At 45.3% G+C, this 14114-nt stretch overlaps 1 protein-coding gene across 6 annotated transcripts in view; it reads right to left on the reverse strand.

Annotated features, from left to right (window-relative positions):
- Nucleotides 1-14114, reverse strand: part of GRIK1 (glutamate ionotropic receptor kainate type subunit 1) — a 293855-nt gene that overhangs the window by 253182 nt on the left and 26559 nt on the right. For 5 of the 6 annotated variants that reach the window (XM_053310759.1, XM_053310756.1, XM_053310753.1 and 2 more), the window contains exon 1: nt 11229-12009. The exons of the other annotated variant lie outside the window; for it this stretch is intronic. In XM_053310759.1, the coding sequence (XP_053166734.1) occupies nt 11229-11352 (124 nt within the window). In that variant the 5' untranslated portion in view covers nt 11353-12009. Of the gene's footprint in view, nt 1-11228; nt 12010-14114 lie in introns of those variants that run through there. 6 annotated transcript variants of the gene reach the window in all.

Below are 14114 nucleotides of genomic sequence, written 5' to 3' on the forward strand. Positions count from 1 at the left end.
TTGGTCTCTTTCTTCAGCCATGAGCTACAGCTGGAATTAAGCTGCAGGCTTTTTCACATTTGTTTGTAACCTTTTCTTTAAACAAATCCTTGTAGTTCTTCAGTACTAAAGAACTGTCTCAACACCTCTTGCTTTGCTGCTTTCTTACCAAACTGGTTTTGCTTTGCTATTTGGAGACTGAACTGTCATTCTTCCCCTACACTTCCCCTACGCCTCAGGATTAACCAACTGTCTCCCTGAAAGGCAGCTTTTAACAGCACCGCAGGGAGCTTCCCTCCATGGCCAATCAGGCCTGACCACAGTCAAGCTAATTGTCATGCACGACTTACTTCCTGTTTTGGTCCAGGCACTTAGGAACCACAATGGGAGCTCCCACCTGAGCAGCTGCAGCACTTATAGAGTGAAGGAAGGCAGGGAGGTGGTGGGGATAGAATGCACTGAGGAGGGAGCAAGCTAGAGACCACCTAGGAAGTAAGCCCTGCTCACTCAACTTCTAACCAGGGAGCTGCAGCACTAGAACTGGTCTCCTAGTTGACCTCCTGCCTAGAGAATGGACAAGCCCTATTTCTAGTATGCTTTATTAGGGCAAGTTTGTTTGTTTGTTTGTTTGTTTGTTTGTTTGTTTGTTTGTTTGTTTGTTTAGAATACTGTCCTTTTTTCATGCATATTTCCCAAAGCAGCTTACAAAAAGAAAAGAACATTGCCCTGTCCTTGAGCTGGATGCTTATTAATGTGGGGCAAACATAATTGTGAAAAGACAACTGCAAATTCAGTGCACAACAAATCCTATGATCATTGCTGGGGCCATCGCCAGACATTTGCAGCTCCAAACAGCTACAAGAGCATCAGCCAATAGATAGGTTCAAACATGCTTTGCAGTGGTGGAAATCCTAGGACCTTTCTTTTGGATCATACATTACATCCACTTTCCATGGCCATATACTGATGGATGAGTGCTTAAAAATAGAAAAATGTTTTATCTGGTTTAGGATAAGTGTTATGACATTTGCAATCTTCATTTGTGCTCCAAAAAAGCATGGAAGTTGTAAGTTAAGGTGGTCACATAACTTGAGAAATACTGAACAGGTGTTTTTTCCCCCAAATCTACAAAAATGCATGTTCCACTATGGACCTGATGTTTTGATATTTCTGAAAAGGCAAGGGGTATAACAGGTAAGTTACCTTCAACTGAAAGTAGGGCTGCTATTCCGGGTTCTTATTTACATGCTAAATTTTCCTAATATCTGAATCCCAGGAACTAGTGCCTCCTCTACCCTATCCTGCAGGCCATCTACAGTCCAGCATCAGAACACTGGATGATCAGCAGTCTCAACCATAAATTTCCGAGCCTCCCTTTTTTGATAGCTGCTATTCCACATGGAACAGTTAGATCTGGACAGGAGATATAGGAACACAGGAAGCTGCCTCTTACCGAGTCAGACCATTGATCCATCTGTAGACACTCCGATCAGTGTCTACACTGATTGGGAGCCGGTCTCCACTGTTTCAAGACAGAGTCTTTCCCAGCCCTACCTGGGGATGCCAGGGATTGACTCTGAGACCTTCATGCAAGCAAATGCTCTACCACTGAGATGCAGCCCCATCCCCCATTGTGCCAAAACAACAATGGTAGGTCTATGAGCCCTACAAGATGAAGTTCCACTTTCTATGGTTATAAACTGAGAAAATGCCCAAGAGGGTGGGGCTGTCCAGCCTCACTTCAGGCTGTCACAATCTGCTGGAGCACAAGTGGCTCAGGTACCCAAATCGATTGTTTCGGAACAATGGCATAAAACTCTCACTGCACTTCAATGCAGGTATAAGCTGTTGTTCACCCAGGCATTGACCTTGGTTCTTTTAGCAACCATATTTAAGAAATGAAAACCTAGGACTGGCTATAAAGTTGTTGTTATTGTGATAACTAACATTTAGAGTATGAACCATGCCTGTTTTGTCAAAAAGAAGCAAAATTCTTTGACAGTATCCAGATTCAAAATATTATGGTATTGCTATTATGGTTCATTCATGCAGATACATTCAGCTTAATCATATACAATTAAACAAGAGCAACAAAAAAATGACAGACATTCTTTAATCACAGGAGAAGTTACTTCATTACGGTTTCTCATTGGCTAAACTGATGTTTGTATTATGGTACAAGGAACACCATCAACCAACAGCCATTCACAAAACTGATAAATATTTTAATGACTTTATTTTAAGTGGGGTTGTCTTTCTCTCAGTTGTTGCAAATATGTTATCATAAACATATTATTGATGTGTTTTAGGACTATAATTATAAAGAGCACTGCTTTTCTTCAAACAGATATATAAAATTCTAATGATATGTCTCCCGCATGGATTAACGTGTATTTGCAAGTGAAAAAATACATTTATTTCTCAAAATTTATTTCTAAAAAAAACAATTGGACTCTATTATATACACTTTTGTATTAAAGTAATAAAAAGTATATACAATGTGGAATAATAGAGAAATATAAAAGGGCAAATCCCACAGGCAACATCCAGACTATTTATTTATTAATTATTATTTTTACATTTTATATCCCACTCTTCCTCCAAGGAGCCCAGAACGGTGTACTACATACTTAAGTTTGTCCTCACAACCACCCTGTGAAGTAGGTTAGGCTGAGAGAGAATTGACTGGCCCAGAGTCACCCAGCTAGTATCATGGCTGAATGGGGATTTGAACTCGGGTCTCCCCGGTCCTAGTCCAGCACTCTAACCACTACACCACTCTGGCTCTGAAGCACTAGCATAAGATTGTTGTTCTAGCTAGTTGCATTAAGTCTGAACCTTGCATTCCAGACTAATAGGAACATAGGAGGTTGTCTTATACTGAGTGAGACCTTTACTCCATCTAAAGTAAAGGTAAAGGACTGTGCTCTTGTACAAATTATCCCTGAAATGTAAATGGATGAAGGAAGATATTTTCCAGCAAGAGATACACCACATATTGTGCAAGTGCAAGGATGTTTGTGCTAGCGCAACAGAGCTGGTCTTCTGGTAGCAAACATGAATTGTGTTTGTGTTATTTGTGTTTGTGTTACAAACCTATCTGTTTGGCCTGGCCTTTCAGGGTTTTTAATCAGTTTTAGCAATAGCAATAGCAATAGCAATAGCAATAGCACTTACATTTATATACCGCTTTATAGCCAAAGCTCTCTAAGCGGTTTACAATGATTTAGCATATTGCCCCCAACATTCTGGGTACTCATTTTACCGACCTCGGAAGGATGGAAGGCTGAGTCAACCTTGAGCCCCTGGTCAGGATCGAACTTGTAACCTTCTGGTTACAGGGCAGCAGTTTTACCACTGCGCCACCAGGGGCTCAGGGGCTTTTAATTGTTTTAATACCTGGTTTTCAGGGTTTTAATTGTTTTGATAGTTTAATTGTTTTTTAAGTTGTTTTAAATTGGTATTTATATTTGTATCTCTGTTTTAATTGTTTTTAATGTTTTCTGTTTTAATTGTAAACCGCCCTGAGCCATTTCGGAAGGGTGGTATATAAATCAAATCAATCAATCAATCAATCAATCAAGTTGTACTGTTGAGTCACTGTTGACTCCTGGCAACCAGAGAGCCCTGTGGTCTTTCTTTGGTAGAATACAGGAGGGGTTTACCATTGCCATCTCCCATGCAGTATGAGATGATACCTTTCAGCATCTTCCCATATTGCTGCTGCCCAATATAGGAGTTTCCCATAATCTGGGAAACTATAGAAACCAGCAGGGATTTGAACCAGCAACCTCTTGCTCCCTTGGCAGGTTACTTCCCCACTGTGCCATAATTCTAACTCAGTATTATCTACACAGATTGGCAGCAGCTTCTCCAGAAATGCAGGCAGGAGTCTCTCTCAGCCCTATCTATATATGCCAGGCAGGGAAGCTGGAACATGCAGATGTTCTTTCCAGAGTGGCCCCATCCCCTAAGGGGAATATCTTACAGTGCTTACATGTAGGCTTCCATTCAAATGCAAATCAGGGCATACCCTGCTTAGCAAAGGGGACAATTCATGTTTGCTACCAGAAGACCAGCTCTGTTGCGCTAGCACAAACATCCTTGCACTTGCACAATATGTGATGTATCTCTTGCTGGAAAATATCTTCCTTCATGCATTTACATTTCAGGGATAATTTGTACAAGAGCACAGGTGTGCAGCTTTCGGGTTTTGCACAGCTATGTTATTTTCTTGCAGATGCATAACTATGTTAGTCTGGATGTTGGCCTATGTTTTGTTTTTGTTCTTTAAATCAGCTAAGAATTCCTAGATAAAGAATACATTGGTGGAGGGTAATCCCAGGCCTGCTAAATCAGATGGTCAGCATGGTCACCTTTGCCAGTACTGTACTGAGCCTCTGTCAGGGAAAGTGGGTGGGCAGGCCTGATTCCTTCCCCACCTGCTCCTTCCAAGCAGGTGTCAGTTCTGGGGGACGCAGACCATCCTAAACTAACCATACACCAGCACGCATAGAACATATTTGTATGTGCAGTTCCTAATCCAGCAAAGGAATCTGAGCATAGAGGCCACCTTCCAAACCTATGAACCACCTTTGCTGGATTGAGTCTCCTCTCTTGAAAAGAATCTAATTCTACTCTAAGCCAAATTTTCTAAACAATATATATAAAACACTGAGGTCGTTCACAGGACTAAGTGGGCGGGTGGTAGGTGGGCGGGAGAGAAGGCTGGCTACACTCAGTACTTCCCCCACACGGGTACTGTTTTGTTGCTGGGATCACGGAGTGCGCTCCCAGATGATCTGCGCTGCATGTTGCGGCACAGAACTCTGGAGGCCCGGACATGTCCTGGCCACTCGAGATCCCACAATGCACCATGCGGCATGTGCGCTGCATTGGGGGATTCCCACAGGCGCCCACATCTGTGTCCGCTGGGGCTAAACATAGCCCTAACAGCAGCTAACAGCAGAGCTGAAAAGCCGAGCTAGGCAGTGCTGTCCCACTGGCATCGGGCCCAATGACGGCGGTTCTCATGCACAGCCTACCCCAGGCTGGGCGTCCCTAGCCTGGGCTAGGCTACGCATGAGAACAACTTTATTATATGAAATTCCCTACTACATGAGCAACATAATTGATTTTATCACCTGCTGTGTATTCCATTCAACTTAAAAGGATTAATTACGCATTTTACCAGGGTCAGGGTGCACTGTTTGCTGGATAAATTAGTACCTTGTGAAATGTAGGTGAAAAAAGCTGGAAACCCCCCCCCATTTATTTATTTATTACATTTATATTCCACTCTTCTTCCAAGGAATCCAGAGTAGTGTACTATATACTTAAGTTTCTCCTCACAACCACCCTGTGAAGTAGGTTAGGCGGAGAGAGAATTGACTGGCCCAGAGTCACCCAGCAAGTATCATGGCTGAATGGGGATTTGAACTCGGGTCTCCCCGATCCTAGTCCAGCACTCTAACCACTACACCACACTGGCTCTCATTTAAGTAAAGAAGCAAGGCAGCCCCCTCAACACATCCTTCTGTTCTCCTTCCTCCCACTGGCCTCTATACTGCATGTGTGAACAAAGCTTCACATGTTTCAACATTCAAAGGACAGACTGAATTGTCCCCTAGTTAATTTCCTAGAATCAGCATAGGCAGGTTGATAAGGAATTGTTGTTTTTCTTGCTATGTGCACAAAACTAAAATGGTCTGACATTAAATCAAGTCTATTGGGTTCATGAACTTTAAATATTTGGGGTAATAAACTCGAGTGCGTGCCCATATATAGATAAAATTTCTATTATTATTGAGGAGTGCATTGCAACCTCATGCATCAAAGGAAAGGCTTTTGTATAATATACTTGAAAATAATACAGTCAGTAACTCACTGAAATCAAAATGTTATACAGTCAAAAAGAGTTTATTCTTCATATATAGGGAAAATAAGTCTGTGGTCCTCTATTCCACTGCTTCCCACCACCCCCATTTCAAACAGTTTTGCAGAAATATAAAGTACAGTCCATTGGGAAGTTGGAGTTGATATATAGGCCGCATTCACACGCAACATGAAACTGGCGGTTGACGAACCTGTGGTTTAAATTTCAAACTGTTGATCACATTGCAGACATTGGTCCAACTGAGGTCAGGCAACCTCTGGTTTCAGGAGAGGGGAGCCCCTTCCTCTGTCTTGTCCACCAAGACACATCTCAACAAGCTCTGTAGCCAGATTGTGGGCATCAGCACATCACCAGATTTACAGAGTGAATTCTAGTTATGGCCATGGTAGGAATTTACCACAAGACATATTGATAAAATTTGCATATAAAAAGGCCAAGGAAGCGATTTTGCAAACACAAAGAGAATCTGGCCCTTTAAGGATCAGGGGGGAAAGCAATTGAAATTTTGCCAGACATTCCCTCTGAGAATCTTAAAAAACATCGAGAGCTAAGATTCTTAATGATCATCCTCCAAGAGGGGAAAAAAAGATCAAATACAGGTGGGCTGTGCCATTTTGCTTAGATGTATTCATGGACAAGGGGAAGGCCTTGGTATATACAGCTGAAGACACAAAGGCTCTGATGGTCTCTCCAAGTGTGACAGACATTCTGATTGTGTCAGAAAAAAACTTCAAGAGAGCAGAACCAACCAGAAGACCAGAAACTGGATCAGGCAGTGGCATATTAAAAATAGAAAAGAGATAAGAAGGGGGAAATTTCCCCCCTAATTATTAGTTAAACAGAAGTATGGAGCATTTAAAATTTTTTCAGTAAATGTCAATGGGATGAATAGTCCATTTAGAAGGATTTAAAAAATAAAATAAAAAGAAGGAGCAGATATTGGACATGATCTTGAAGGGAGTGAGCCAAGCGCAATCGTGCCTTTTCGGAATGGTCCACCAGCACTTGGCATGGAAAGGGCATTTAAATCCCTTTAAATACCATGCCATGCCAGTGCTTCTGACAGCAGTTGCACTGCTGCACTCCTAAGAGCCCTGCAACAAAACTGTCCCGCAGAAACATGATTCGGGGAGGGGGGGTGGGATCTTGAGAGACACTAGTTCCCTGTAACTCAGGAACGGAAAGGGAACATGACTTCCTAGGAGGGGAGGGGTATATGAGCGAGGGCAAAGGATCCTAGGGGGACTACCCCACTGTGACCTAGGATGCTCTTGCAAGGATTGACCCCAGTGAAGTAGCCTATGCAGACCAAATCACACTCCTGCTCCTCGTCTCATGAGAGGGCCAGTCTACTGGGGAGGACCAATGGGGTAAACACCCTTGGTCTTCCACCGGACTGTGTGCTCATGAGTTGAGCAAACCCAACAAAGGGGGCTCCATTTACATGGGGCCCCCCATTCTCTCTGATGAAAGATAGAACCTTTGCACTGCAACCCCCTCCTCCCATGGGAAGTCTTGGGAGGAGATCATGACTCTCCATGTGCTCCCCTAGTTCCCCACACACCTCACCACCACAATGGCTACTAGTCTGGTGGCTGTGGGCCATCTCCAGCCTCAGAGGCACGATGCTTCTCAATACCAGTTGCAGGGGAGCAACAGCAGGAGAGAGGGCATGCCTTCCCCTCTTGCCTGTGGGCTCCCCAGAGGCATCTGGTGAGCCACTGTGTGAAACAGGATGGTGGACTAGATGGGTCTTGTGCCTGATCCAGCAGGGCTGTTCTTATGTTCTTATCTTACGTTCCTATGACAGTGCTAATATTGTTACTATCACATAAGGCAAAAGTTCCTAACCTTCGGTCCCCAGATGTTAGACTACAACTCCATCATCCTCTGGCTATTACGGCTGGGGATGATGAGAGCTGTAGTTCAGCAACATCTGGGCCTCAAGTTGGGATCCCCTGACATAATGTATGGGGCAGGGATTTCCCAAACAACAAGGCAGAACCACCTGCTCGAAAAAAGAAAATAAACTGGGCTTAAATTGCCATACTGCCCTTTAAACTGGTTTGTGAGGCTGCTCCAGGAGCACAGCTACAAGAGAACAAGTTGGGGACAAATGTCCATGAGCCCCTGAAGGAGTGCAGTGGACCATCTTTACTTTTAGTCCCCGGGCCCTCTACAACCTTGCTGTGTCCCCGGGCTGCTCATCCACCATTTTCATCCCACATAATCTGAAATAGTCTCCACTTCACTACAATTTCAGTGCAATAATTAAGTGTAACTAGTTCAGGGATTGCAGCCTAAACCCTTCTTGATGAGTCTTCTAAAGCCGCTTACATGCCACTGAACATATTACCATTAAGCATCAAGCTTCAGTTTAATCACAGAAGGAAGCTTATTGACTTCATTAATTCTATTATTCAGCATGTGTGTTCTCAGGATCAAGGTTAGATATGGCACAAATGAAGGCCTTGCTGGATGAAGGTCCTGGATAGCTTTCCCACTGGTATATTAAGGGCTGTTTCTATCATTTCTGCTGATACAGAGGTCCTTCTATAACTCTGTTCACTGTGGCCAGTTTATCATGTATGACTTCAGAGGTATGATTGTATTAGGACTATTGTTCCTTTTCATTTTCAATACATATTTTCCTGCTCACATGCATTTTCTCAATAAATCACTACTACCCTCCGCTCTGATCTTATTATAAAACACTATTTAGAAGGGGGATTACATACTGAGGTAATTCACAGAAGCGAAAACTGTGTTCCACCCAGGCTTGGGAGCTGTGTGCGCTCCCAATTTTTGGTTTTGTGGGTGCAAACAACTAGGTAGGAGGAGGGAGAAGTGATTCTGTGAAAGTGAAGTAAGAGGAAAAGTGACCCAGGTATGATCTAGGAATGGTCCTATCAACATGAGAACAAATTTCAGAGAGTTAGATTAAAGTTCATGCAAATTATATAGCTATATGCCTGTGGATATAACCAAATGCTTTTTTCATATAAGGGGCTGTCTTCTCAGTTATAAAACATTGTGTCTCTGTAAAAGAATGCCTGGTGAGAGGGCAAACCTGCATACTTCTACATATTTCTTAAAGAAAAATGGACTAAAAAATAAAACAAAGAAACACGGCTGGGGAATCAGCTTCTCATGTCCGTCTCACCACCACCACCACCACCACCTCATCTCTGAGTTTCCCCTCTAACTCTTTTGATACTTGGTATTCACTGTCTCACTTGACTGACACAAGAAGCCCACTGTAGGAAGAAACACTTCCTGTGAACTTTGCCTGGTTTCCATGGAGCAAAGTTTTCCCTTTAATACACGTTCTCAGAGCCTACACACATGTACAGTGTGTGTGGTGTATTTCTGCCAAGCGAAGGTTATGCAGGGTCAGCATGAAGTAAGGAATCACACAGCATCTTCCCCAGCCAATACAACAAGGCAATTTACAATCCACACATTTCAACTCCAGCTCTTTGATTCTGAATAAAGAAATCTCATTATTTTCTGGCTTGCTCTTTTCAGTCACTGAAGTGACTTCTGTTGTTTCTTTGGTATCATAACTGTATAAAAAAAACAATAATTCTTCTTATCATGCAAACATCAACTCTTTTGTCAGCCTGTATTTTAAATATCACTCGTTTTATTCAAAGTTGTAATTTCTTGGCTATTTTGATTCGCCCTGAGAAGCAATAGCTGCAGGTGAAAGCACACAAACACAGGTAATTCCAGTACCAAAGGCCTCACTTCAAAACTGCTAGTTTAAGTGAGTTAGATCTATAAGTTAATTCTATAGGATTTGGCTTCTTACATTGATGGGATGCACCACTTCACAGTTAAGTGGGTGAGAGAGGACATGTAAACACCATCACCTTCTTTTACTCTGAATGTGAATAACTAAACTCAGCCTCTACACACACACACACACACACACTCCATCATGAATATAGGTACTGGTGGCTCCAGAGAGGGGATAAAGGGGCAAGTGTCCCTCAATAAGTATTTCTCCCTGCATCCCTGGACTCCTTTGATTAACTGAAGGAAAGGCACCTTTCACACACTCAGGGTACTCTTCTGTATTATTAATTCCATTATTATTCACGAACTGGGGTGTAGGGAGGGGGGGACTAATTCTGCCAGCACCTGTAAATTATAACTGAATCATAAACTGGAAATTGAATTAGGGCTGCAATCCTAAACATACTTATTTGAAAGTTAACTCCAAATCAATAGGACTTACTTCAGCAAAAACATCTTGAGGAAAGGAACATGATTGTGAAATATACCATTACTTCTCTTTGAGAAAGCTAAGGTATGGCATAAAGCTCCCTTCAACATGCACTTTACCACATCTGTGCCCTCCAGTATATTTTTTCCTAGTGCTGTCAGTGTCACTAAATCAGGGCACAACTGACACCCAAGAGATTTTTCACATCATCAAATTATGTTCAGCAGTCTACACTAACACACACTCAAATAACAGGGTGGTGGGAAAATCCATTCTTTTCCTGTTCCACTCGTGCAAATGACAAGCAGGATGGCAGATCAAACTAAGAGGGTCAGTATGTAATCCACACTGCGTAATCTCCAAATCTGTTCGAAGAGGTATCCTGAAGAGGAAGAGACCGAGAGAGAGGCAAACCAGGTGAACCTTTACTTTCTCAAAGAGCTCGCCTTAAAAAACCCAATACACACACCACACACATACGGGCAAACTTCATTTGTTCCTTCTGTCTGCCAGCTATTTATCAGAGAGAGAGAGAGAGAGAGTCTGAGTAATTGCAAAAAGGGAGTGGGGGTGCTACTGATCCAAGAGGCAGGAGTGGGGAGGAAGAGAGACGAGGCAGGCGGCAATCCACAGAGGAAGCAAGCCAAGCACTCCCAAGTAACAGGAGCCCACCACAGCCAGCCCTGGGGCGGGAGGTCAGTTGGGTGCACTGCAGCCAGCCTCTCAGCCTAGGGCTAGGAGTGTGTCCAATCACTTCTCACTGCGGACCTGGAAAAGGCATGCAAGGGGGAACAAGCGAGCCTTCTGAGTAATCTGCATATGAAGAGGAAGCGTACAGGACACACACACACACACACACACACACTGGGGCTGGCTGATGTTTCTCCTAGGAACTCTTTCTGATCAGCGTGATTATTGCTCTCCCGAGGGGGTTCTTCTTACCAGGCTGTCTCCTCGTGGCAGATTATAATCCAACTGACCCCGGCCCAAGTGTTCTCTAGCTCCCCCCACCCCCGATAAATCTTGCCATGCATCAGATCAGTCTACTGTGCGCAGCAAGGAAGACCCCCCTCCTTCCAAAAAATAACCATCCCGCCCACCCGCGATTTGCTCCGCACTCACCGATCCTGAGCACTTGCTGGGAAGTCTGAGAGATGCCTAGACAGACGTAGAGGAGGAGGAATAAGAGTCCCCTGCTGGCATCCATGGCAGAGTCCCTGGGCTCACAGCAAAGGGGGCTCTCCATCTTCTTCACGCCGCCTCGCCCGGCTTCATGCTTCCGCCTCTCGGCCACACTTCCTGGCACTCAGGCATCAGCCACTCCGACCTGGGCTGGAGCTCTCCCCCTCATGCTTTCTTGGGCTTCTTGCTCATGGTAAGGAAGAAGCGAGATGGACGGGGCTGGGTCGGGCGGCGGCCGGGCGGCGGGAGTTACAGCAGGAAGAGCGGGGGCTTCGGCTGCCTTGGGATCCACTCCTCCTCCGGCGCCTCTCTCGCGCTGGGTGGCTCTTTGAGGTCTAGTCTTACTATGTTCCCCTTTAGCCCATCACTCACCCTGCGGCGGGGGGCGGGGGGGGACTGCCGGATGGGGAAAGGAGGGTCGTCGTCTCCTCCTCCTCGTGATTAGTGAAGCGCTTCGTGAGATTGGAAAGTTGCCCCTCGAAATGGCCGGTGGGGCTCCCTCATTCGATCTGCTGTCCAGGGCAGAAGTGGAGCCGAGGAAAAGGCGAGAGAGGAGGAGGAGGAGGAGAGGGCTGGCAGTGGTGGGGCTGGGGGAGAAGAATCCCCTCTGCAGAATCTGAGCTCCAGTCCAGCAGGTGATGAAGTGGGACCTGAGCCACCTCTGTGCGTGCGCTTCCCTCCCTCGGTCTCTCTCTCTCTCCCCCACACAAACTAAACTACTTTGTGCCTCTTCGCTCCAGAAGTGATTGAATCTTTGCTTGCATCCTGATGATCCAAGCAAATCTCATCCTCGCATTGGCCAGTGCTGTGGCGCTGCTCTCGGGGATCATTAAAGGGACACCATCAACTTGAGAATGGGCCATTGCACACAAGGGAACGAAAATCCTTTGGTGACGTCAGCCGTCTCTCTGTACAACCCTCCTGGCATTTCTCCACGCAGTTCTTCTTGGGCTTTTCAACCGCGAAGGCTCCAACCACCACCAATGCAAAATCGCAAAAATTTCTTTCATTGGGTTTCGCCTAAATCAAGGCCCCCTTCCGCGGCTCTGCCTAGAGCCTGTATCCTGGGCTAAAGCAGCCTGGGCACGTGTGAAATAAAGAGGACAAGGCACCACTGAGCATGTGCAGAGTGCCCTCCCAACGGAATCACCCCAAAATAACAAGAAGGTGCCACTGAGCATGTGCAGAGTGTCTTTTCCTCCTCACTGGGTCATCCTGAAATAATCAGGATAAGGCGCCTTTCCCTCTCCAACCTGACTTCCAAGCAAGCTTGATTCCTTATTTGACTGTCATTTAGCTCTGGACCAGCTCTCCTGAGCCAGATCAAGGCTCAGTGTCAGAACTCAGCAACAGGCAGAGCAGAAAAACTCCAGGCAAAGGGTTGCTTGCTTCATAAACCTACTCTGTCTATATTACGACGACAAAGAAGAATCTTTATATACCGCTCTTCATGCAAAGTTCACAAAGCGGCCTACAAAGAAAAATACATAAATAAAATGGTCCCCTGTCCCCAAACGGCTCACAATCTAAAAAGAAACATAAGGCAGATACCAGCAACGGTCACTGGAGGGATGCTGTGCTGGGGCTGGATAGGGCCTGTTGCTCTCCCCCTGCTAAACATAAGAGAATCCCCACTTTAAAAAGTGTCTCTTTGCTCAGTTAGCAGGGGTGCATCTATAGCAGCCACCTCACTCTATTCCAGCCTAGTTTGCACCATCTCAGTTTGTGAGACTCGAGACTGGTGCTCAAAGGGAAATCTTGCATGATAACAATATGCAATGCATGCAGCCACCCTTTTCACCATAACTATCTATGGTGCAGTCTTGGCTCTAATGCAAGCAACCTCAGGCAGTGCATCTGTTCTCTCCTTGTGACAAAATTAGGACGTCATTGGGACAAATCTTATGCAGTTGTTGGAGGTCCCTACATCTGCTGTCTCCATGAAGCTGACCATGGAAGATGCCGTGCTGAAGACTTAGATGGCCCAGCTTGAACCAGGTTGCTGCACTGGGAGCAGGTTCCTGGGTATGCTGATCCAGGATGTAGTGGAGAGGGGGCATGCAGGGATGGAGCGCTGGTACTTCTCGGCTTCTCTGTCTCTTGGGGTGGGTATGGCCATGGGGGCTGTCATAGGGAGCACCTGCACTTCTGAATTTGCAACTACATCGCTGATGCCGCTGCAAGGAGAAGTTGGCTGTTTGAGCCAAGGCAACTTCTTAGGCTATGGGAACTAAGCCCAAAGGTGCTGCCAGTGGGAGCTTCTTTCCTGAGGCAAATAGAAGCTGGAAGGGCAATCTCAAACAGGACCATGGCAAGGTAAAGGTAAAGTGTGCCATCAAGGCAATTTCGACTCCTGGCGGCCACAGAGCCCTGTGGTTTTCTTTGGTAGAATACAGGAGGGATTTACCATTGCCTTCTCCCATGCAGTATGAGATGATGCCTTCCAGCATCTTCCTATATCGCTGCTGCCCAATATAGTACCAGTGGGGATTTGAACCAGCAACCTTCTGCTTGTTAGTCAAGCATTTCCCCGCTGCACCACTTAAGGGACAAAGGGTTAAAGCCTCCTCTTCCCCGCACACTAACGTAAAGTAAAGTGTGCTGTTGAGCTGGTGTCGACTCCTGGCGACCACAGAGCCCTGTGGTTGTCTTTGGTGGAATACAGAAGGGGTTTACCATTGCCTCTTCCTGTGCAGTATGAGATGTTGCCTTTCAGCATCTTCCTATATCGCTGCTGCCCGATATAGGTGTTTCCCATAGTCTGAAAAACATACTAGTGGGGAGTCAAAGCGGGAATCTCTGGCTTGCTAGTCAAGTCATTTCTCC

The sequence above is a fragment of the Hemicordylus capensis genome, chromosome 3 (genome assembly GCF_027244095.1).
Source record: "Hemicordylus capensis ecotype Gifberg chromosome 3, rHemCap1.1.pri, whole genome shotgun sequence".
Classification (NCBI taxonomy): Eukaryota; Metazoa; Chordata; class Lepidosauria; order Squamata; family Cordylidae; genus Hemicordylus; species Hemicordylus capensis.